This window comes from Platichthys flesus, chromosome 1 (assembly GCF_949316205.1).
Source record: "Platichthys flesus chromosome 1, fPlaFle2.1, whole genome shotgun sequence".
NCBI classification, from domain to species: domain Eukaryota; kingdom Metazoa; phylum Chordata; class Actinopteri; order Pleuronectiformes; family Pleuronectidae; genus Platichthys; species Platichthys flesus.
This window is the reverse complement of record NC_084945.1, coordinates 18,802,076-18,824,034: the sequence shown is the minus strand read 5'-3', so window position 1 is coordinate 18,824,034 and position 21,959 is coordinate 18,802,076. Positions and strand designations below refer to the sequence as shown.

The window sequence follows — 21,959 nt, the reverse complement described above, 5'->3', positions numbered from 1 at the left end:
GCGGTTTTCAAAAGGTGCATTTCTTCCCCTTGTAGAAAGTAGATACAATTTTATTATTGGTTTTATTGATGTTTGATGAACTAATCTCTTTATATGAGAATAAAACAAAACACGGATCATTTGTCAATTTTTATCGTTTACAGTCTAATTTACATAGAGCTAAATTCATGCAAGTATCAAACTCACAAAAAAGAAACATCTCATCTGCCACCAGAGGTCGACCTCGCCCCATGTGGACCAGTATTGCACTCTGGGTAATGTAGGCATAGTAAAGACTGTAGAAAAATAAAGCGAGCCGTTAGCAGCAGGAATTAAAGATGTTACAGACTGAGTTATAGTCTGGAAACAACAAATCAACAAGCGAGAATGTACAGTAGCTGAGGTGGATCATTCGAAAAGGCCTCAGGATACGTCTGTCAGTTTAGATTCAATAACAAAAGAAATGGGATTAATAAAAATAGTATTAATCTGCGATGCTACTCAGATGAACAGTTCTTTGACTCTGATCGGAGCAAAAGCAAATCTGTAGTGCTTTGACAAAAAAGTCTAACTGGGATGAGGACACACGTCATATACATAAATGCTTTATAGAGAAAAAAACAACATGTTACACATTCATCGATTCACTGGCACATCTGTGATGTTACTGTGCTTTTAACCAAAAGTCCCTGCAGCTCAAAGTTCAAATTCATTCATGACAGTTAAAGAACACAGTTGTCTTTGTTTCAGTAGTCTAAGTCAAGTCTTTATGGCTTTTTATTCTCTCACTTTCCAATGGCACCACTGGAGACCATTAAATGAATAAACATTTTGCGCGCCCATACACGTGTGTTTGCGTTCAGCTAACACAAAGGACCATAATCTAAGACAAACAAAAATCTAGTGGTCGTGAGTGAAAATTCAGAAACATACAGAAAAGATCATTAGCAGACGTCTGTGCAGCCTCAAGCTTTTCAGGGTGAAACTACAGCTTGATGACAAACACATGATATACAGCCTTTAAATACACTGAGCCACTGACAAACACACGTGTCCTGGCTCCACAACCAGATATTACAGTAGGTGCTAATACACAGTGACTTGCACAGTGACCATGACCACAACGCAAGGCTTAATGACTTCAGCCGCTTCACCCCGAGGATGTTCAAACTCCCCCAGTGGCTTCAGGAGTGTCGGGGCCAGCAGCGTCGTAGTGTGTAGTGATACACGTCAGATCATAGGGAGGGTAAAGGTTCAGTAGCTGCTTCGTGGAGCACTGATATCAACTGGAGTTTGTTCAGTTCCTTGGGGAAGGTGGGAGGTGAGTGCTCTTTGAGGGGACGACAGACGGAAGGAAGGGGGCGGCATCAGTTGCAGAAGAGCAGGTGAACCTGCTGACCGTAGAAGGGGTGGTTGGAGCGCTCAGCTACAGCCCGCCTGGCGGACTCCTCGCTGGGGAAGGTGATCAAGGCCTCGCCGCTGCACTGGCCGCTGAAATTGTACAAGATGAGGATGGCGTCTGGCTGGAGCTGCAGATAGAGGTGGAGGGGGGGGAACAAAGCAGCAACATGAAACCACCAGGGGGAGCCCACAAAGATAGATAGGAAAAATGCTGGGAGAAAGTTCAGCTCATCAGGCTGGTCCGGTTAGAGAAGAGAAGAATGGGCAGAGCTTAGATAGTAAAACTAGACTACATGCTGTTCCCACAGAGGACCTGAAACCCACATGCTAATTATCATCCGTTAGTTTGCATGCATCAGAGGTTTAATGCAAAGAAATTATCAGTTTCCTTAAGACATGCAGATTTGAAAGAATGCGCTGATCCCAGTAAAACCCATAAAGTCTTCATGTTGGGGAGTCACATGAGAGGAGACGGTCAGAGAGAGGTGAGCTTTATTCATTCACCAATATCTTAAAAAGAGAACTGATGCTCACTCTGGTTATTTGATCATTGGTTTTTACATCTTCCCATTATTTCTCACCTGAAACTCACGGTGCTAACATCAAACCTCCTGCTGGAGTGGGGGTCACATCGTGCTCCACTGCAGGAGGCTGTGGTGCCGCTCAAGTTATAGGTTCAAGAAAGACTGACAATGTACTGATATAAATAGAAAAAGCTCAGTCTGACACCACAGCCTTATCAGGAGTAAGAAGCATTATTGTGAGACAGAAAGTGGTTTAAGCCCAGAGACACATATACATTTTAGGGACGCTTAATGTATTTATGCCAGAGACACATATAAATGCGTCTCTGGCATAAATACGTTAAGCGTCCCTAAAATTCCAAACATTCTGTGCATTATATACAGCATACTGGATTATAAAGATGCGTCTGTCAGGGATCCAGACTCAGCACTCCTCTCACAGAGCTTCAGAGAAAGATTGAGTTATGAAGCAGTTTAGTTTGGGAGGCAGCAGACGGACATGCCGGGTCAGCAGCTCAGAACCTTGATGGCTAGATTGGGCATTCCTACAAAGACCAATGCAGTCAAATTGGAAGTGTGTATGATGTGTTATGTTGTTGTGCTTTAATTGTTCCATGACTGTAGCCATTATGTTTGAACAGAAATTTCAGGTCCACAAATAACTATTTAGGAAACTTTCCTTCTGCTCAGAGGACTGGACTCAGTAGGTTTACTACCTGCGTGTTTTGATCAGCAGCTCCAGGAGTTCGGAGCATTAGTGCGAGTTGTGTCTGAATCTAAACGTGTAGGAAATGCCCTCTCCGTCCGCTCTGGTTCTCTGGCCTTGAGGCTCTTCTTACCTTGGGGTGAGTCCCTAAAGACAGAGCCATTCTTTGGGCTGAATCAGACTCCTGGCCTGTTCGCTCATTTGAACCAAGCTGCTGTACTCCTCAGGGGCGTACTACAGATAGCACAATAATGAACGCACAGTCAGGGTGGGAAGGCTGCCACATGGTTTCACACATCACAGCACACAGACACACAGGTATACAGTCAAAATACTCCAGGATTTAGGGGGGGGGATACTGGCTGCAGGCTTCAGATGCATTTGGTGTGGGGGATTGTGGGTAAAAGACACCAAGCGCTGGTGTAAGAATGGTTCTCACCCACGAATAGTGCGGGACACAACTGCAGGCGGGAGAACACACACTCACTCCATTCAGGATACAATTACTGTGTTTCAGCCGACAGTCACACTTGAGTCAGCTTTAATCTCTCTCACACACTCCTTACTGTCATGAGGCAGACTCCAGATCTGTGCAACAACAACAACAACCCGTCCACCTTGAACCCCACCCCTCCTCCAAACCACTCAAACATCTGACACCACACTTGTCAGGGTTCATACCTGCTTCAGAGGGCTCCACCTAATTTGGACTGGCAGAGAAAACAAAAAGGGAAGCAAAGAGAGGGGTGGGACGAGGAACACAAGTGTACACATGTCCCTTAAATGAGCAACACAGGGGAGGGATTCTGTTAGAAAAACCACTAATGGAAATAGTTTCACTGGCCCAACAGCCTCAGATTTTACTTTGTGTGGTTGCAGACTGTGGGAAAAATAGAGCAACACACATTGTATATTATTAAACTGGCCAGCATTTAAATTGAGCATTATTGTCAAGAGGCTGCTATAAATGTTTGGCACAACTTTCTGGAACCAGGTTATTGAACCTTCTGGAAAGAAGCTGCAGATTTGATCTAATCATGAAGATAAACAAGTTCTCACCTTCTGACATTTTACCTTCATGCATTACATTTCTCTGTCACCTCTGCAGAGGAAGTCGTTATCACCTGGTTCTGTTTGTTGGTTGGTTTATTGTTAGCAGGATTACACAAAACTACAAAACTATTTCCCACTAAATTTAGGAATGGGGTGTGGGCCTGGGAAGATCAATTATTTTAGGTGTGGATTCTGATTAAGACGTAGAGTTTCTCTTTCATAGGTTTTGACTATAAGATCATATGATCTTTATATATGATGTCATACGATCTAGACATCATTCGTAGGATTGTTCGGTTACTTGACTTCTATATGTACTGACCTGGTATCCTTGGAAGAAGCTGAGGATGTCCTTGACCCCAGTGTTGTAGGGCAGACCCTGCATCCTGACCAGGGCACCAGGCTGGGGCAGCCCAGGAGAGGCGGCGGCTGCAGCAGAGTGGGACTGGGCTGCGACTGCTGCTGCTACTGCTCCTGGTGGCGCTGCGAAGTAGCTTACAGTGGAGGGAGAAACTGGGGGACTGGAGACAGAGAGAGAGAACACGACATAACAAATTAAACTTAGTTGAAAGACAAGGATAGATAAAGAGCGACTGGTGATGGGAAGGCGGAGCATAGCAAATAGGGAGAGGGAGCTGATGCTTCACTCACCTGGGGTAGTAAGCTGTGTAGTTCATGTTCATGTTCATGTACAGGTGCGGATGAGGGGGGTAGTAGGCCAAAGCATGAGCAGGGCTGTGTCCAGTGTTCTGAGGAGGCCTCGGTGCAGCCAGCAGGGGGGGCTGGTAGAGGGAAGCCTCAGACAGAATGCTTGGCGGGGTGGGGAATGCAGCATAGGCTGTGGGCGGAGACAGACCTGCAGGGAGACAGAGACACATCGGATCATTTACATGTTGTGGTTCACTCATGCTCAGTCCTGCCAGCAGTGAGACAGTGTAAAGTATACGAATAGTTTCAACATGCTGCACAGTAAATTTCAACATGCGTCTCGTGTTACAATATATTCCCCAAAATTGACACATCAATACCATGATGAGTCTTACACACATTCAATTTCAGACTTAAATATATAAACAAGTCCTCCAAAAGGACGTTTTATATGACAAACATAAAACTCACTGACATACTTAAATTTTGGTTACCAATAACAGTGGTATAAACAATTCCATTCATCCATTGGGTGACCAATAGAACATTTCAACTGAAACTGAACATCTTTTGTTATGAGGCAGTCAGTTGAAGAGAATAATGAACAGATTAAGTATTAAAGAAAACAAATTCATAGTTTAAGGTTTGCTCCGTTTAAAAAAACCTATAAGCAACAGGTTAGACCGGAAAACCACCTTCTGAGTGCCAGGTATTTATTTACAAAGCTTAATGTGACATTTAGGATTTCACATTAACAAGGTGAACACACACTAGTGACTGTGGATTTGTTTACCTACAAACAAGCCAGTACCAGTGTGAAGCTGATGGCAGTGGTGGTAACCATCAGTGCCAACAGGAGAACATAGTGACACAACACTGCTGACCTTGCTGAGGCCATTTCCGCCTCGATGAATCTTGTGGTTGGATTTACTCACAGGGAAGTTTGCAGGGCGGAGGGGAAAGGCCGCTGCGGTTCAGGGTTCCTCCCATCAGCACGATGCTCATCTCCTCTGTGGAGCACTGGAACACTTCCACATAGCGGTCCTTCATAGTCTTTTTATGGCACTTCTGGGCCACCATGAACGCTTTGTCGGCTGACCTCATCTGGATGAAGGCGTCACCAGACGGCCGACCCTGGAACGGAGAGGTAGAAAACAGTGTGCATGAGAATACAGCACAAATCCAACAGCGAAATTCAATAGGAGGCAGCTACAAAAAACTTTTCCTGTTTTTTTTAAAGTTTTTTGCTGCACTCTATTGATAATTATGTAGATTTATCTTAAATACTTTCAGACTTATTTTCTTTTTTAATCATTCCCTCTACAACAGTGATATCTGACAGCAGCTTAATGGTTAAAAGTTGTTTCATGGGGCTTTACAGCGAGAAATGTAAGCGAGCGGACAACTCCCCACCAGTCTGACCTGTTGGTTGAGGACCATGTGGACTCCGTGGGGTTTGATGTCCACAGTGTGCTCTCCCATGAACTCTAGGATGTCCTCGATCCCGGCAGTGTAGGGCAGACCACGCAGGCGAATACAGTCACGTGTGCAGCTGGCCGCTGGAAGGAAGGAAGGAGTGGCAAGGACCGGGACGGGCATGATGGGAGACGGAGGCAGTGTGGAGATTAAAGGTGTGGACATATATCGGTTCAGGACCTGGGGAATGCGAAAGAGGAAGGACTGATCAAAATTAGTGTCTCCAACAAGAAACTTAAAAAAATGTATCAATTTCATAAGTGGTCCCTGGCAGTGACAACACACTGCTTGACAACAGTCATTGAGATTATGTTCAAGTCCAAAATTTTATGCAGAAAAACTTTTAAAAGAACATGTCGACAACAAGGTCCACTAGTTATAAATATTTCACGGCAAACAAGAACAAGCAGAAGGACACAAAGTTTCCAGCGCTTTCGTTGGATGACTCAAAACATTACACATTGAGCAATAAAAACAGACGTCATTTTACATTGGAATAACTACACAATCGTCTTATTTATTAACTGTGTTGAACATTTCGTCACATAGTTCAACACAATACTTTGTAGACAGAAAACAAAGCCTAAATGGAGCTCAGCAGGTGTCAATAAAAATCTCACAGGAATTACACCATTAATTATTCACCAATGAAACTGATTGTCCTGAGAGATTTTTCTGACATTTTTCAAAAACAAATACAATTATATTCAACATCTTGTACAAATTAACTATAACCAACCACTTCATTTAAAAAGGGTAAATTTCTGTTCCATTACAACCCCAATGGCCTCTTTGTGTCACATTACATTTGTTTCTGAAACTATGATTCAGGACACATGTACATTTTCCAGTAGTAGTTTTGGTACATGCATTTTTCATGTCACAATGAAACTTAAATACAAACCCTAAGAGCCAATACCTCTGCCAAGTCCCCCTAAATTCAATCAAGCCTTGCGACACTGGAAAAACTCATAAATATCACTCGACCAAAATAAAGTTTTCAAGATCCATTCATTATTCCTAGGGAAATGTGAAATAGGCCAATAGACAATTTCATCAATGTCAAAGAAAGTGAAAAATAATTCCCCGGATCAGCACCAAATTTCTTCTGGGTTCTTCTCTGACCTATAGCACATGCTTCCACCAAGTTTTGTTTTTTTGTAATCCTCTAACTAACAACCAAACACAGATGAAAACATAACACCCTTAGCGGAGGTAATAAAACAATGTACCTGTTGCACCTCTGCTGCTGTACTCCGAAACAGCTCAATATAGCGCTTCCCCAGGATCTGCTTGTGCTTCTTTAGGGCGTTCTGAGCGTATTCTTCACAGGAGAACAGCACAAAGGCATCGCCAGTGGGGCGTCCGTCAGGATACTTGACGAAGAGTAGACCCTCTGCAGCATCTGTAACTGGGCTCTCAGAGCCAAGGAAGGACAGCACTTCTTTGGGAGTGGCGGTGAACGGCAACCCCCGCATGCGTATAATCACTTGGTTCTCCTTGGACAGGAACTGGGCCACCTCGTTAGATGTACCTTCAGACAGAGGACTGTTGTTATTTATCACCCCGGCTTCTGCTTGTTGGAAAAATATGAACATCGCAGTGTCACTTTGTTAGAAAGTAGGGTTTGTTAACCCCTAACCCTGTTACAGACTAAGCTGCTGTCAGCTCTAAGTGAACACACCCCACCCAGTTGTAGCAGGTTACATGGAGATCAAGATTAATCAGGTTTCATACACAGCAATATTGATACATTTTTATACTGAGCTCAATTTGAATCTTGCCCCATGTCAGCTGGGATTCTGTTGGGTGGACATACGTATATTTGGCTCATATGTTCAGACAAATTTTAGGATCACAAAACACTTTTTGCCAATAAGATATACATTTTGTAAAGAAAATGTAACATTAAATTGTCACTGTTCATTACAGAACTAAGCAGAAGTAACAACCTAAAAAGTGATGTCGCTGCCTTATATAGTAAAGACTTTTTATTTACATGTTCAATGTTTTCTTTTCTATTGATAAAAGCAGCCGTGTCTCGTCTGCTGCAACTATTTGCATAAAGTCCAATGTGCTGTCAATCTCTATTGATCTTAACTCATCTGGGTAAAGTCCACAGTCAGACTGGCAGTCACTGTAAGTTATCTGCTCCGAGTCACTGTTTCTTTGTCCACTATCTCTGCTTTGTGTAACTGGCTGCTGCTCTATGGTCCCGAGGCCCCAGGCTAAGCCATTGTCTCTTCACACCATCTTTGTGTTGACCCTGAGTCGGGCCTTTTACCGGCCATCGGCCCTCTCTCCCTCAGGGGAGAGGAGCTTGAGGCCGAGTGGAACAGGTGAGCTGCTGTTAGCCAGGAGTGAAATTTCTCTCCAACTGGTCTCTGAGGGGTTGGGCAGCTCCTCACAAAGCGTCTTTCATTAGTCCCAGATAAGCTGCTGGAAAGTCACTGGGATGAGGCAAAGACGAGGGTAATAAGAGAGAGAGCTGGAGCCACTCTTTTACAGTCACTAAAAGGGCTGCTCTTTTACAGATGTGGAGGGGTCTTGTTTTTCCTCAAAGAAGCGGGAAAGCCATGAAACAGAAGGCTACCACACGCCAACAGTAAGCCTTTCATCACAAGCCTTCATACAAACATGGTGAGAAGAGAGGAAAATAATCTGAAATCTGACCTCCAGCGATCTTAAGGAATTCCTCTCCTGTGGCTTTGTAGACCTGAGAAGACAAGAAGAAGAAAACAATATAGAAGATTTTAACTTACAGACATGAAACATATGATCTGAAACAAAGAGACGTGGCTTTAAATTTGACTGAAGCCTCGCACCGTCTGTCTAAGGACATGGAAGAGTGGACCAGAGGTAAATGCTGAACCTGACCTCAATATAGCGGCTACCCATGTGGTGCTTGTGTCGCTCCAGGGCTAGGTCCCTGTGTTCTGAGGTGATGAAACGAACCAAGGCCTCGCCGTTCCTCCGGCCCTGAGCATTAAGACAAAGGGCCACGCCACCCCTAAACACAAGAACAAAAGTTTCAGCAACAGGATGTTATGGTTATAGAAACAGAACAATCAGAAAGACACTGTACAATATTGCTTGGTGCCAAAAACGCATTACATTTACGGCTTATTTTTTTACAAGGTCGAGTCCAACCTACTTGGCAATGTTGAGGCCTTTAAAGAAGCGTGCAATGTCTTGGTCTGATGACTGCCACGGGAGCCCCCGTGCTCTGATTACCGTCTCACTGTCCACCGGCTCTGTCTTACTGCTGCACAACACACCAAAAGGAAGGAATGAAACAAAACATGAATGACTATCTGACAGTAATGAGCAAAGGAATGATAATGACAAATTATTAAAAGTTTTTTTTTTAGAGAAACACTCTCACTCGTTAAACTTGGGGTTAGTACTGTAGACACTCTGAAGAGGCCACTCTCGGTAAGTGCTACACACAGTAACATGCTCCCATGATTAAATGTCAGGGGGCTGTCAGCTTTTAGCCATCTAAGAACAGCAGGATTTGGTGCTCTGCTACTGGATAGCCAGCTAAGCATTTGATGGCAAAGTTGGACAGCTTTAATGACACACTTATTGTCTCCCTGTTGCTGTAATCACTGTTCAGAGCCCTTTAGCTGTGCTCAGGTCTGAAGTCTGAACATGGCTTGGGGGGTATCAGTCTGCAAATGGCACTGCAGGCAAACAGGTGGAGCAGAAACGCATCAAAGAGAGACACATTGAGACAAAAACAAACTTTCATACATACCATGTGCCAGAATCAAACTTGTACTTCACAGTTTCACCACAGGAGAATTTGTGATCTAAAAGAGTGAAGGAAAGGGAAATTGAAAACAATGTTTTCCTTTATGTTGGTGAAAGGTTAATTCACAGACAGACAGGAGTTTTCAGCACTCTGCATTCCTGCTGCGTTATCATGCCCAAAGCCATACTTTGCTGTTATTAAGGGGGTTAAGCCCGAAGGGACTGATTCACGTTTGATTTATCTGCATTGTTCGAATCAGGAGTCTTACATCAATCATTCACTGTTTTTAACATTCGATTTAAAAATGACACTTTATTTTTTTATTCAAACTCTCTGTTGAGCGTCCGACTAAAACAGGGAATATCAGCTAAGGAATCTTACTTATAAATAAAGAAATCAGTGACAAGATGACATCATCGAGGAAGTAGGATGAGCAGTTCAGAGAGCAGTCTGACTTCTGAACTTTGGCTCACAGAGATTACTTTTACTTCACTATTTGATATAGTAATAGGTATCCTTTAACACCTGGTTGAAAAAATAAAACTATAAGAAGTATAAAGTAAAATGTTGTCTGGCTTGTAAACAACTGTGACACCTCCTAGTTAAAAGTAGTGTCTGTATATATTTGGGCTTTGGCATCAGTGATGTTTGTGTAAACTCAAACAACCAGGCAGGTCAAAGTGCGTAGTGACAGGTCATATCTTCCGATTGTTTCGTTTTTTATGGGCCAGGTATTTTTCTGCTTCCTCTTCACAGGACAGTCACTGGTGAGGGTTCAAACACGACGGTGCCGGGGGAGATTGTAGGTATTCAGTATCTGTGTCAAATTCAAAACTCAATTGAAACTCAAACAGTTACTTACTGTGGGGTTCAGCCAGGATGCAGAGCATCAGCTGCACCATGCTCTCCACCTCCCTCACACCAATCAGTTCCTCTGAGACGGCAGGAAGACCAACGTCTGCATGGAGAGTTAAGGATGTTTCCCAGCTTCAGCTGCCATTTTGACATCTTACAATGTGTTGATGCTTTTCCACTTAAATCGTTTATATCAACAATTTTTTACTGAAATGGCAAAGGCTACAGAATACAGTTCAACTTATCTAAATGGGTGCATGAACAATTTTACTTGTGTCTTACTATAGTTAAAAGAAACATTTATAACACAGAATATACATAAGATGCAACTACAAATACTGTTTACAGCACACAGGCTAGAAAATGATACGTTCCAACATGGAGGGAAGCGTTAGCTTTTGCACAGGGCCAGCGTTGGGGCAGCATTTGTGAAACTCTTTTTTCACATCCACAAATGAAAAGAAACATTCGGGAATGACAAGATTCTGAAAAGAAAGAAAGAAAAAGGCAATGAGTCAGGGAGACAGCATTGAATTCTGGTATGATATTCTGTGAAAGATTGAGTTATGAAGCAGTTTAGTTTAAGAGGCAGCATACGGGCATGCCGGGTCAGCAGCTCAGAACCTTGATGGCTAGATTGGGAATACCTACAAAGACTAATGCAGTCTAATTAAGACAAAACACACACACACACACACACACAGTACATTAAGCGTCCCTAAAATTCCAATCATTATTAGACAGCATTGAACTCTGGTATGGTATTCTGGATATACTGCATCAGGAAACTAACAGATAAAGAAAGGAGAAATTTAGTTGACCAAGGTATGCATCTGCTGCAATGTATTAGTCAGTATTAAAAGCAGCATAAAGGAAAAAATTCAAACAAAACTCATGTCATTATTACTATCTATCAATGAGGGGATAAACATGTGTGAATCTAATGGCTGTTAACTTCAGTATATCTCTAGAAATGAATGAATTATACATGACTATAGCAGGAATACAAATTGTTTTGCAAAGAATCTGATTATCGATTTAAAATGAATCTAAAATAGTTGTGGCATGTGTCTGCAGTGTGGTGAAACATTGAAGACAAATACCTTTTTGGAGGCTTCGGGGTGAAGGGCCTGTCGGATGATAAGGGGACTGTTGACACAAAGTGTGCAAGAGCTTCTGCCGAGACACTTTATTTCTGATGACACTGACTGCTGGAACTGCATAATGAAAGAGAGGAGAAAGAAGAGGGAAATTAAACATGGATTTCATTACAAGTGATATGTATTTCACATTCAAACTGGGATTCCGTGTCAAACCTGAACATAACACAGCTAAAAGTATTTTTGCAGAGGAAAAGACGAGATATTTCATTTGGATTACTTTGCATACACCTTGTGGCTTAATAACACGCAGGTGAAATAGTTTAATATTTGTTATCCAAAGACCAACTACACCATGAAAGTGAGACTTACGGATAAGACTTCAGTCTAAGGGGCAAACAAGTGAAGACAGTGTTGTTTGACATTTGAATGCATGTTTGGGTGTCATTAGGAATGAGGCTCGTCAAACAGGTTTTTGAGTTTGCCTTGAGAGAAAGCGAGCAGACAAAGGAGAGGAATGATCAACAACGCTAATCACCAGGATCACAGTTCTAGCTGAGCATGACCTACAGTCAAATGCAAGCAAAAGGAATAACAACCCATACGAGTCCAACCTGTCCATCTCCACTTTACATAAAATTAAGTCTAACTCACCCAACCCTAGACCCTAAATACCAGCACCTCCCTCATAGGCACATGTTTATTTTTAACTACCACACTCAATGAGCCCCATTCTGTGTGTTGTGACAACCTGCTGGCAGTCTTCAACTGTCAATAGAAGCCATCACTTGCTCTGTGTTCAGGGTTACTGAAATCTTTTCACACCAGTTTGAAGCACCCAATCAGGAAAAAAAAAATTAAGCTGTAAAAAGTTTCACTAGCTTCGTGTTTACTTTAACTTTTTGGAATGAAGGCATACCATTACATCTAGGGCCGGAACATACCGATTTTCGTCAGGATGTGGGAGTGCTACGGTTTGTTTGAGAACCATGCGAGTCAACCAGGTAGACTGGCAAAGCAAAGCTGTTGATTCTCATTAGGAACTGTAGAACCAGTAACACTTTTAATATACAAATGTGAGTATGTAGTTTCTAGTTTTATAATAAAGAACCAGGTCAGATTCAGACAATCACAAATTGTAGGGATTTCGGTTTATTTTACTGTGAACACTGATTACCCAATTAAACTTTCTGCCAAATTTCTCTTTTCTTCACATTGATCAAAATCCAACAACCACAATAACCCATTGTTTTGGCATCTCAATCCAAATGGCTAGTTATGCAGCGATTTTATAGCTTTGACTAATTTATCAGTCGGGTAAAAAAATTGAATGATATGAGCCTTTCATCGACATTTTGGTATGGGCATTTATTGCAGTTATAAACTTTTATTTCACAGAATTAAATGCAGAAGAGGTGAAGATGAGAATTTGTTTTCACATTCTAAGTTTATTTTCTGAATTCAAGAAGGGGGGGGGGCTGTGGTATCTCTTCATCTCTTAATTTGCATTATACTGACATCTTGAATCCTTTCTGAAGCCATACTGACTGGAATGCTGCATGTATTCCCTTGCTGCTCACAATGTAAGATAGAGACAACCTTTTACTTATGCCATTGGCAATGTCAGAAAGTTGAAATATTAGATTCTTCCTTCATCTTTCCTGAACCCTGAAAGTAGCCCATGTGAGAGCATAACCAGTCCATAAAGGAGACCAACTTCAACTCAGTGACTGGTTTTTCGCATGGCCACTGGCTGTATATGACAGATCTTCAGACACTTGGGGAGTATTAGAGGTGCATGTTGAGGCATGCTCCTTAACACTCAGAGAGAAATATAGGGCTATTTGGCAACAGCAGCCAGCTGCTGACAAAGGAACAAATGCTTCAGAGTTAGATTAAAGGATTTTTGGAGTGTCTGGACAAATACACGCAAGAGTAATTGATCTGAAGAAAAAGCTTAGGTAATTACTGTGGCACCATGAACACCAACAGACTTTAATATTTGTAAATAGGCATATATTTGTAAATTTCAAGGGCCTTTGCAAATTCCAAAAACGTTCCATGGCACTGGTAAGGAGGAAAAAAGTAACCAGACAAAAAATAGCTGCCAATTTCAAATAATTTATTTAAGTAGTAGTTTATATAATCAAACCAGCATGCTGAATTATGTCTATGGAGAATACTTAAACCCTAAAACTTGGGCAAACATTAGACTAGAATTAGGCGGAAACTATTTCTTCCAATGCAAATATCTTGGGTAAATGTCTTTCAAAAATTATTGATTTATTATATCAATGAATTTTTTCATAAGCCTCAGTTCTTTTCTAACTTATTGTTTATGTATCTCATGTATAATCCTCATAATTTGAGAATCAATTAATTAAATATTTGTTTTTCCTGAACAAACCTGCACTTGACTACTTTCCAAACCAGTATTTAACACTTTATTTGGATGTTAATGAGGCACTGAATCCTCCACTTGCAAATGTAAATACAGGTCTCACTGTTCATGAATCACTCGGTTAGCACATGTATAAAAGTCTTTAAAATTATACCCTTGAATTTGAATTATTATTCAACCTAATTAAATAGATAAAATAAAACAGCATTGACTGCTATTATTCTGTAAGGTCGTCACTTCTGCAGCATTTGCTCGGTTTTGTTTTGTTCTGAGAGCTGCATGTATCTTAAAGCTCACACAACTACCTAACAAATCGGGTGTTTTATCTAACCCACCTAAATACTTTCAATGCTCTACTGGTGAACTCATGGATCCAAATCTATGATACTCCAAAGTTCTGTAGATTAATTTTTGCAGAACACTTAGGCAAAGACATCATGCACAATGTTATGTTTACAGTGATAACAGGACTAGTGTTTGCTCATAGGTGAGCATGAAGCTCCACCTTTGCCAACTATCGAAGCCGGATTACAGAGAGAAAAGCAAATGTTCTAGACGAGGCGCTGACACACCCATCCTTTTCAACTTTGAGCTTAAAACCACAGCTTAAATTGAGCAAACAAGCTGAACAGGAAGACAAATCTCACGCAGGCAACAGATGAGTAGACGCAACCGAACACTGAACCAAACAAAAAAAAGTGCATATATCATAAATGAACAATCAATATAAATTGGTGATTGGTAGTAGTATATGTCCCTCTAAGGGAAAAGCCCTGTTTCTGTTCACTGTTAAATTTGCCTGAAAAACAACCATTCATGCTCCCCTTTATTTATGAAGATTTCTGTAAAAAGCACACAACAAATGGGGCTGAGAATTATTAAGTTATACAACAATCATCATCATATCTTGACAAACTTGGCTCTGCTGTCAACACTCTACCAGTAATGATGTCATAACCCATGTCAAAGGTCCTGAATGATAATGCCACCTTATTATCTGAGCGAAAATGTAACGAATTTTGATTAATTCCAAATCAACAACTGTTTCTCCCAAAATTATTGCAGGATAATGCAGGAAAAAAATGTCTGCCTAACTCTACTCTTGGAGAGGGATGAGGGGGAGGAAGTGGCCTTTGAACATGGTCCTATCAGGGTTTGCTATTCAGTGGAGGTGGACTGTTTGTATGCAGAGGTGAGGTTGGGGGTGGTGGCGGCTGAAACTAACTCTGATAAGAGCAACAGGGAGTGGTGACAGGGCATTCCCCAGGGCAACATGTTTAAGTTACCTGAAGCCACACCTTCATCACAATGCATTTTGTGACGCAAGTGTTGTAGATTGATTATGATGAGGATGGGAATAAATGACTGGGTCAAAAATTTACTCAATGGCTTCAAGTGCCATCTTAAAATATGTAAAAGTTTGTTAGAATAATTAGTGGCAACTATTGATGTTTTCTGCAGTAACCCAGTTTCTTAATCATGTGTTTCTTTTGCAGTGAAGGAATTAATAGTTTCCAGTGCAAGCAGTAAGTCATGATTGTGTGTAACAAACATAAACACGCACAGCTAAGAAAATTGTTTTCCCACTGCAGAGCATGATACCTCACAACCCCAATTTTGGGTTAACAATGTTGAAAACTTAAATCCCTGTTCAAATAAAATAACTAGATTATTGCAGTGGATGCCATTACATTCTCTGATCAGTTATAACCCCATTTCTGTCATTATCATCATCCATTTGGCCTCATCCAAATCAGTGATCTGCGAAAGTCATCTTTTTTGCAGCCTTGACAATTTGTTCAAAATCCAGGTTGTGCAATTCATCCTTGGATGCGATTTATCATGATGAAAAAATCTCACAATGACAAACATGCTTTTGTGAGCCTGAACCAAATGACTGACTCACCTCAAAGTCAGAGACACCAATCAGTATTTCGGCCATTGTTCTCAAACAGTGGAAAAATCATTACACAGTGCTTACGAGAATGCACAGTTTCATTTAAGCAACAATAACAGCAAGGTGTGTGAGGTCTCACATCACATGACTCTCCCTACAGGCTGTGGCATGCTGTCAGAGTCCCAAACGAAACCAGTACAGTCAGTTAGCAACAGCTTCACTGCAGGTAAAACATCCATCAGCTCACTCCCAGGAACCACAGAGAGCTGCAGGTGTGAAGTGTACACAACATGATGTAGTTAAACTGTCACAGCTTCAGCCATGCCAAAATGATGTATCCACATAAGGTCTTTAAATCACTGTTTTCTCTTTAAAATTGACTCTCTGTGCCGTCTTTGGTTGACAGTCATGTTCTGACTCGTGCGCTGAAACTAGCGTTAGTGATTGCAATCAAAATTAATCTTGGCGTTAACAATAGATACATTTATTACATTAAAGCTTTATAGTTTCTGATCACAGCTCAGTGTATATCGTAATTCTCAAGCTCAGCTGCTGCTTATGGTTGGGAAAAACAAGTGGGAGGGGACTGATAAAAAGCTCATGTCTAACTGGACAACTTGAAATTGGCTTGTTTACAGATTTCATAATATGCAGTTCGATCAATGAAGTTGTAGGGGGAACCACTTTGTACACTGCTAGACTGTAGGTCCAATGTAGGCATTTTTACTGAAACATGTAAAGAGATTCCAGATTACGGCAACATGTTAAATTGCAAAGTATGTACAGAGCATATGTAAAAGACACTAACAAACTTCAATATCATTTATTCAGTGATATGGAAGATAGCTGCCAACTGCAAAGAGTAAAACAGCCCTGCTTATCTCACCAAAGTAACAAATGTCCTTGGGTCTTCAAACCCACAGGTCAATGTCACAAGCACACTAATAAGAGGCAGCTACCTGTTTACCCTCTATCAATGTGTACCCCCCCCCCCCATCTGAGAAGAGAAAAACTGACCCACATACTCCTGAAGTAAAGTTTTGTAAAACACTTCAAACTACCATTTTCTTTTCTTGCCTGTATCAACAAGGATAATACTAATCTTTGAGGGACCAATAGCGAGAGAAAGTAACCAGCCGGACAAAGGTATGAATAGAACGAGCTGATTGCTTGGGTTAATATTTGAAGGTTCAGCACACAAACTAACCTACGGTGGAGCTTGAGTCTCACCAAGCCTGTACAAATGAGGCACAAATGGTGTGAGCATGTAGATCAAACAATGAGAAGTGTTAATGGTGTACAGCTTCAGAAACAATTTACAACATTTTTCATTGATTACCAACCCAACCCGTTTGTGCATGCTTGGTATTCAAACCACAGAAACACTAAAGCCTGAAACATGCTTCTGCGTTTTCACGGGCCCGTAAGCGCAAGAGCCCTTCCGGGTCCCTTACCTGCTTATGTATCCCTCCTTACGTGCTGACGGGTGTCGACCCCCTTTTCTAAAATTTACGGCAAAGCTCCGCAAGCTCACTCAGCCCGCAAGGCTGTGATTGGTCTGCTCTACATCCCTTCTGGAGCTGCATTTCCGGTTTCATGCCCCATAATACCGGCAGAAATCACGGAAGATTTAGAAGAACGAATATGGACCAAATAGAAGAGCACTTGGCAGAAGATATCCGATAGTATGATCACTTGTATAACCTGTCACTGACTGGCGGATTTGTCCGCCAGAAAAAGGCTACGAGGAGCCGCAGTGGCTATGTAAATAAACAATCGACGAAGAAGAAAGAAGGCGTCTCTAAGGTCGTCTTCGACAAAAAGCATTACTCCGCCTAGTGTTCTGGCGCGGAATTGCTTTGTAAGACGCGCAACGGTTGGGGAAGCATGAATGAAAACGAGTCTTGCGCCACAGCGGCGTGAAAAGACGCAGACGCAGTCGCAGAAGCATGTTTCAGGCTTTAGAGCCAGCACTGACACTGGTCCAAAATGACAGTGAGAGGTTTTTAGACTATGGAATACTGGAAGGGCGGGATAGGTTCACCCAGTGCAAACATACACTCATGCAAGGGTGGTTGAAAAACATGTTTGGCAACATAAGCACTTTTGTCATAACGCATCTTCTGATGGGGAGGAACCAGACAGCAGATTCAAATGTTGTTCATAAATAGGTGGCATAACTGTCTGCGGAGGATTAAAGGCATAGTTCACTGAATAATTTAAATTCAATATCTACTCACCACTATGCCGATGGAGGTGTGGAAGTGTTTGCGTCTAAAAGACACTTTTGGAGTTTGAGGGGTAAATAGTTTCGCAGCCAAACCCAATACAATTGCCTCCATACAGCTACTGTGCGGTCCTCCCAGTGCCCGAGTTTATCAGTGGACGTTTAGACAAAAAACATGGTGTAAATGACGCCATTTCCAGTCAAATCTGAATGATTGTGCTTATGCACACTTGGATGATTACACAGGAGCAGTACAGAGGCATGTTATGTATTTTTTATAAGTCATTTTTTACATTTGAAGAATCCCCAGTTAAGTGAATTGTATTGGATTTTGCTGCAACGCTGTATACCCCACAAACTCCAAAAGTGTTTTGTGGACTCAAACACTAAACCCAACCCTCCATCGGCAAAATGGTGAGTAGATAAGTGAACTTCCTTTAAGCCTGCAAGATCTGAAAAGGTCTCCGCTCCTGCCAGTCCTGCAGCCTTAGAGCAAGGCACAGTCCCAGGTAAACATTCCGCCTTCCAGATGTCTGCAGCATGCATCAGCCCAAGACAAGACCAGACCTGTGACTCCTCCTTATCTCTACATGCCCCGGGCTCTGCCCGTCCTGGCTGCTAAGCTTCTGCAAACTGTCAGCAGAGTTTTAACTGTCAGGGGCCAAAGCAATGACACATCTCCAACACCATTTTTTTTTTTTTTTTTATAAAGGTCATCGGGTGAGTTGGGCTTGTCATGTCACATCTCGCTCTGGGCAAAAAACAAGTAGAAAGTTGTCTTGGTTTAATTAATGTGTTGTGATGTGACCAGCGCCAAAGAGAGTTAAGGAGAGAGAGAAAGCTGTTGCTGTGGTGAAATTAGTACATCTGTGAGATGTTTCTTATGAATCTGAGTGGCCGGTCGTTGAAGGGCTACTTTTGATGGAAAAGTAATGTATACAGTCTTAGTTTTGTCTGGTATTTGAACTGTTTAATAGTTAGCTCCCTCTACCTAGCTTTTATTTTAATTTAACTATTGCACTGCTGAGCGGACCGGGCTCTTCTTGTCCAACACCTTTCATTGTACTGTTGACCCAGCGATAACTTGCATAATACAAATAAAACTTGGAACTTGAAGATCTTTGTGCAGTGTGAGGAGTAGGGCTCACCTGTTGCAGAGCCTTGTCCAGGGGCTCAGCCTTGAGGATATCGTCCAGAGTCAGTCCTGTCTCCTCTTTACACTGGTCTGTCAGCTCCAAATTGTCTGGCTTGACAACACATCTGTGAAGCTTCCCGACCTGTGGAGGGATTTAACGTTTCATGGCGCAGGATGCAGCGTGAACACAAACATGCTAACTTGTGACAAAAAGTAGACTTAACACTATACACCCCACATTCAGAAAACTTTTTATATTTTGTATATATATATTTTTTCATATACACACTCAAACAATTGACAATGTAGCTGCTAAAGCAATTAATTGTCAATAAACGCGTTGACAAGCCAAACCAAGATGGTGTGTTTTCTCCATGAGGTGAAATGACACCCATCTCGTCTGCTCGTCAGATTTTGGTCGCACACCTGTGGAGAGGTGCGCTACCGACGCGTGTGGTAGCTAGCATGAGGCGGCTACAGACGTTCCAGGGAGCACACCATGTTGGTTTACATGTCTAACACGCTACAAGTACACACAATGCCAACACACACACTAAACAAGGAACCGTACAAAGAACGGGGTCAGAAAGGTCCATACCTTTTTCTCATGTAGATCCACAATTTGCCACACCAAGAGAATTATTTCCCTCTCATCCGAACCCAGTTTACCCCCATTTGCACCAGCTGTTGCCCCAAAGAACACCACCAGAGTATCACTGTGCGAAGCCATCAGGGACCACAAGGGTAAAAACTACAATTAGAGCAAAGATTCAAATAAAAATACACGAGGGTTCACCTTTTTCCAAGTGATAAGAGGAGCGAACAAAAGGGCTGGAAACTCAATTGAGGTACACGCAGAGAGAGAGAGAAATAAAGAAGGGAGATAATTTCCAGAGGAGCCACGGAGGAGTTTGCGGTCAGAGACTGTACCTGTCGCAGTACTTGAGTGTGTAGTATCCAGAGATACTGGTTAAACTGGTAAAGAAGGGAGGAAATCCGTGTTTCTTTCACGCCAACTCCATGACAAGCCCCGGAGTTTTTTTTCTTTTTCCTCCCCTCAGCTACCTGTGTGGCTCGGCCCCCTGGGCGAGGAGAGCCACAGCGGCGGCGCCTATTGGCTGGTTCCCAAAGGTAAAGGCGGGACGCTGAGGTGAGGGCTGTGATCTCATTGGTCGTTAACCGTTGGATCAGGAAGTAGTGCGGAGAATCGGCCTGTCTGTGAAACCCCCAGAGGCTGATGGTGGTTCACTGATAAAGAGTTAGGGAATATAAATGTTACAGGAAGGCCTTCATCTTTTGTTGCTGCTACTCATGTTTTTTTATCCTTGTCTTTTGCCATTACTTAAAAAATGATGTGGTATTATTTCACCTACTGTCTTTGATTTCTGATTTTGTATAATTACAATACTTGTCTTAGATTTCAACGACCCCATTTTGCTTTATTTAATTTGATTTGTGCAGCTCTTTGTAATAACAAAAAAAAACGTCTACGTAGTTATTATTTGTATTATCAAACATTTATCTACGAAGGTAATATTTGTTGTCTGTAGGAACCATGAATGAGTCAAAGAGGAATATTAACATTATTGTTATTTTGGTTATGATACAAGGTGTAATGGGGTTTATATTGTCGGGTATCATTTGCTATTTATTCTTTATATGTGATCATATTAATTTGGCAGGAAGTAGATCACATGAGATATGGGCGGGGTTATAGTTTATGTGAGCACCTGTTCACCTTTGTGGCGCGAGAGAGACGGGGAGAGGGGACTCTGTATATTTTGTTTACCGCTGCGTTATTTTCCGTTCGGTCACTGTGATTACTTTAATCTATGAGTTTGTGCACGTTACTATAAATAGATCATCTTTTATTTAATACAAGTTGTAACGCATTTTTACGGATTTCAATGATTTTTTGTTAGTTCGTCATTAAAAGTAATAGGCCCGACCTTAGCCTCTCAGCGACACGTTTGTTTTCTTGAAGTCACTACATTGTCTGTCCTCCCTCTTGTCTTGTGTGTTTGTGTTACAATTTGAAGAACTAGAATGGCACAAACCTCCACCAAGGCCCTATTGTCCACTTAAAATCAAACAGGCTGCACCAGATTGCACACACTCATAAATACTATAGTTCCATAAACATGTCGATTTTTTTCCAGTCCCCTTTGTGAAGCATATTCTGATTTAAAACTCTACAATGCACATGGGGAGACAAAACCCAGTGTGAGCAAACAGGTTTTGAGTTGCTGCAACAGATTAAGCATAATTCAATCTATAAGAAGAGTATGCTGTAATGTTTTGGCGACAACCTGGAAACCACAGTCAACTTTTGTTTTCAAACAGGTATGTGGGACAACAAGTGAGTCAGAGCACCTGCAGGGACCTACTTGATCTGTAGTGATGGAGCAGTTCCTCATTCACCCTCTAGAAATTACACTTTGATATACTTTATAACCATTTTCTCGTCTCACATATAAGTGCCTTACTTTTTTACAGTGCCTAGTGTTTTTTTATCTGGGAGCTGTTTTCCTCCTTTTGAAAAATATGTGGCAATTTCAAACAGCAACCGTTTACAATCTACTGCTTTTAATCGCCCTACAGGTCCTTACTGGTCTGGTGGATTTTTTGCTAGTCTTTGGCTCAATTCCCAGAATGCCATGTTTTGTTGCGACCGACACTCCCAGCTTTGCTCGCTATGGGCCATCAGACTGTGGTGAATGCAAGGCTTTTTGTCTGTTCACCTCCTTTCACTCGTTTTAATCCCCCAATTTCGAGAGTAAATCCCAGTGTCTCCTTCCTT

The 21,959-nt window shown here is 41.9% G+C and overlaps 1 protein-coding gene across 3 annotated transcripts; it reads right to left on the bottom strand.

Moving 5' to 3' along the window:
* Positions 1-116: 116 nt before the first annotated feature.
* On the bottom strand, positions 117-20,207 carry esrp2 (epithelial splicing regulatory protein 2). Of its 3 annotated transcripts, none has more exons than XM_062387913.1 (16): positions 20,090-20,207; positions 19,758-19,910; positions 19,173-19,301; positions 11,503-11,616; positions 10,770-10,884; positions 10,407-10,502; positions 9,548-9,602; positions 8,942-9,052; positions 8,665-8,797; positions 8,461-8,503; positions 7,020-7,321; positions 5,734-5,967; positions 5,247-5,445; positions 4,315-4,519; positions 3,986-4,184; positions 117-1,508 (listed from the first exon to the last, which is right to left on the bottom strand). In XM_062387913.1, exons 2-16 carry the CDS (start codon positions 19,887-19,889, stop codon positions 1,347-1,349), a joined length of 2,229 nt encoding a protein of 742 aa, XP_062243897.1. In that variant the 5' UTR covers positions 19,890-19,910; positions 20,090-20,207; the 3' UTR covers positions 117-1,346. The 3 variants fall into 3 exon arrangements, 2 of the variants coding, with proteins under 2 accessions (XP_062243897.1, XP_062243906.1); XM_062387922.1 differs by lacking the exon at positions 20,090-20,207 and adding an exon at positions 2,744-2,844 and having other exon boundaries at positions 1,369-1,508; positions 19,758-20,083; XR_009920724.1 differs by lacking the exon at positions 20,090-20,207 and adding an exon at positions 2,744-3,320 and having other exon boundaries at positions 1,460-1,508; positions 19,758-20,083.
* Positions 20,208-21,959: the final 1,752 nt, after the last annotated feature.

Bases quoted from the DNA above. Each gene is read 5' to 3' on its own strand.
- esrp2 (XM_062387913.1), bottom strand. From the start codon at position 19,889: ATGGCTTCGCACAGTGATACTCTGGTGGTGTTCTTTGGGGCAACAGCT. The intron at 7,322-8,460 runs GTCAGATTTCAG...CTCTGTCTGAAG, and splicing joins ATTCCTTAAGATCGCTGGAG to GTACATCTAACGAGGTGGCC. The intron at 4,520-5,246 runs GTGAGTAAATCC...GTCTCCCTGCAG, and splicing joins TCCGCCCTGCAAACTTCCCT to GTCTGTCTCCGCCCACAGCC.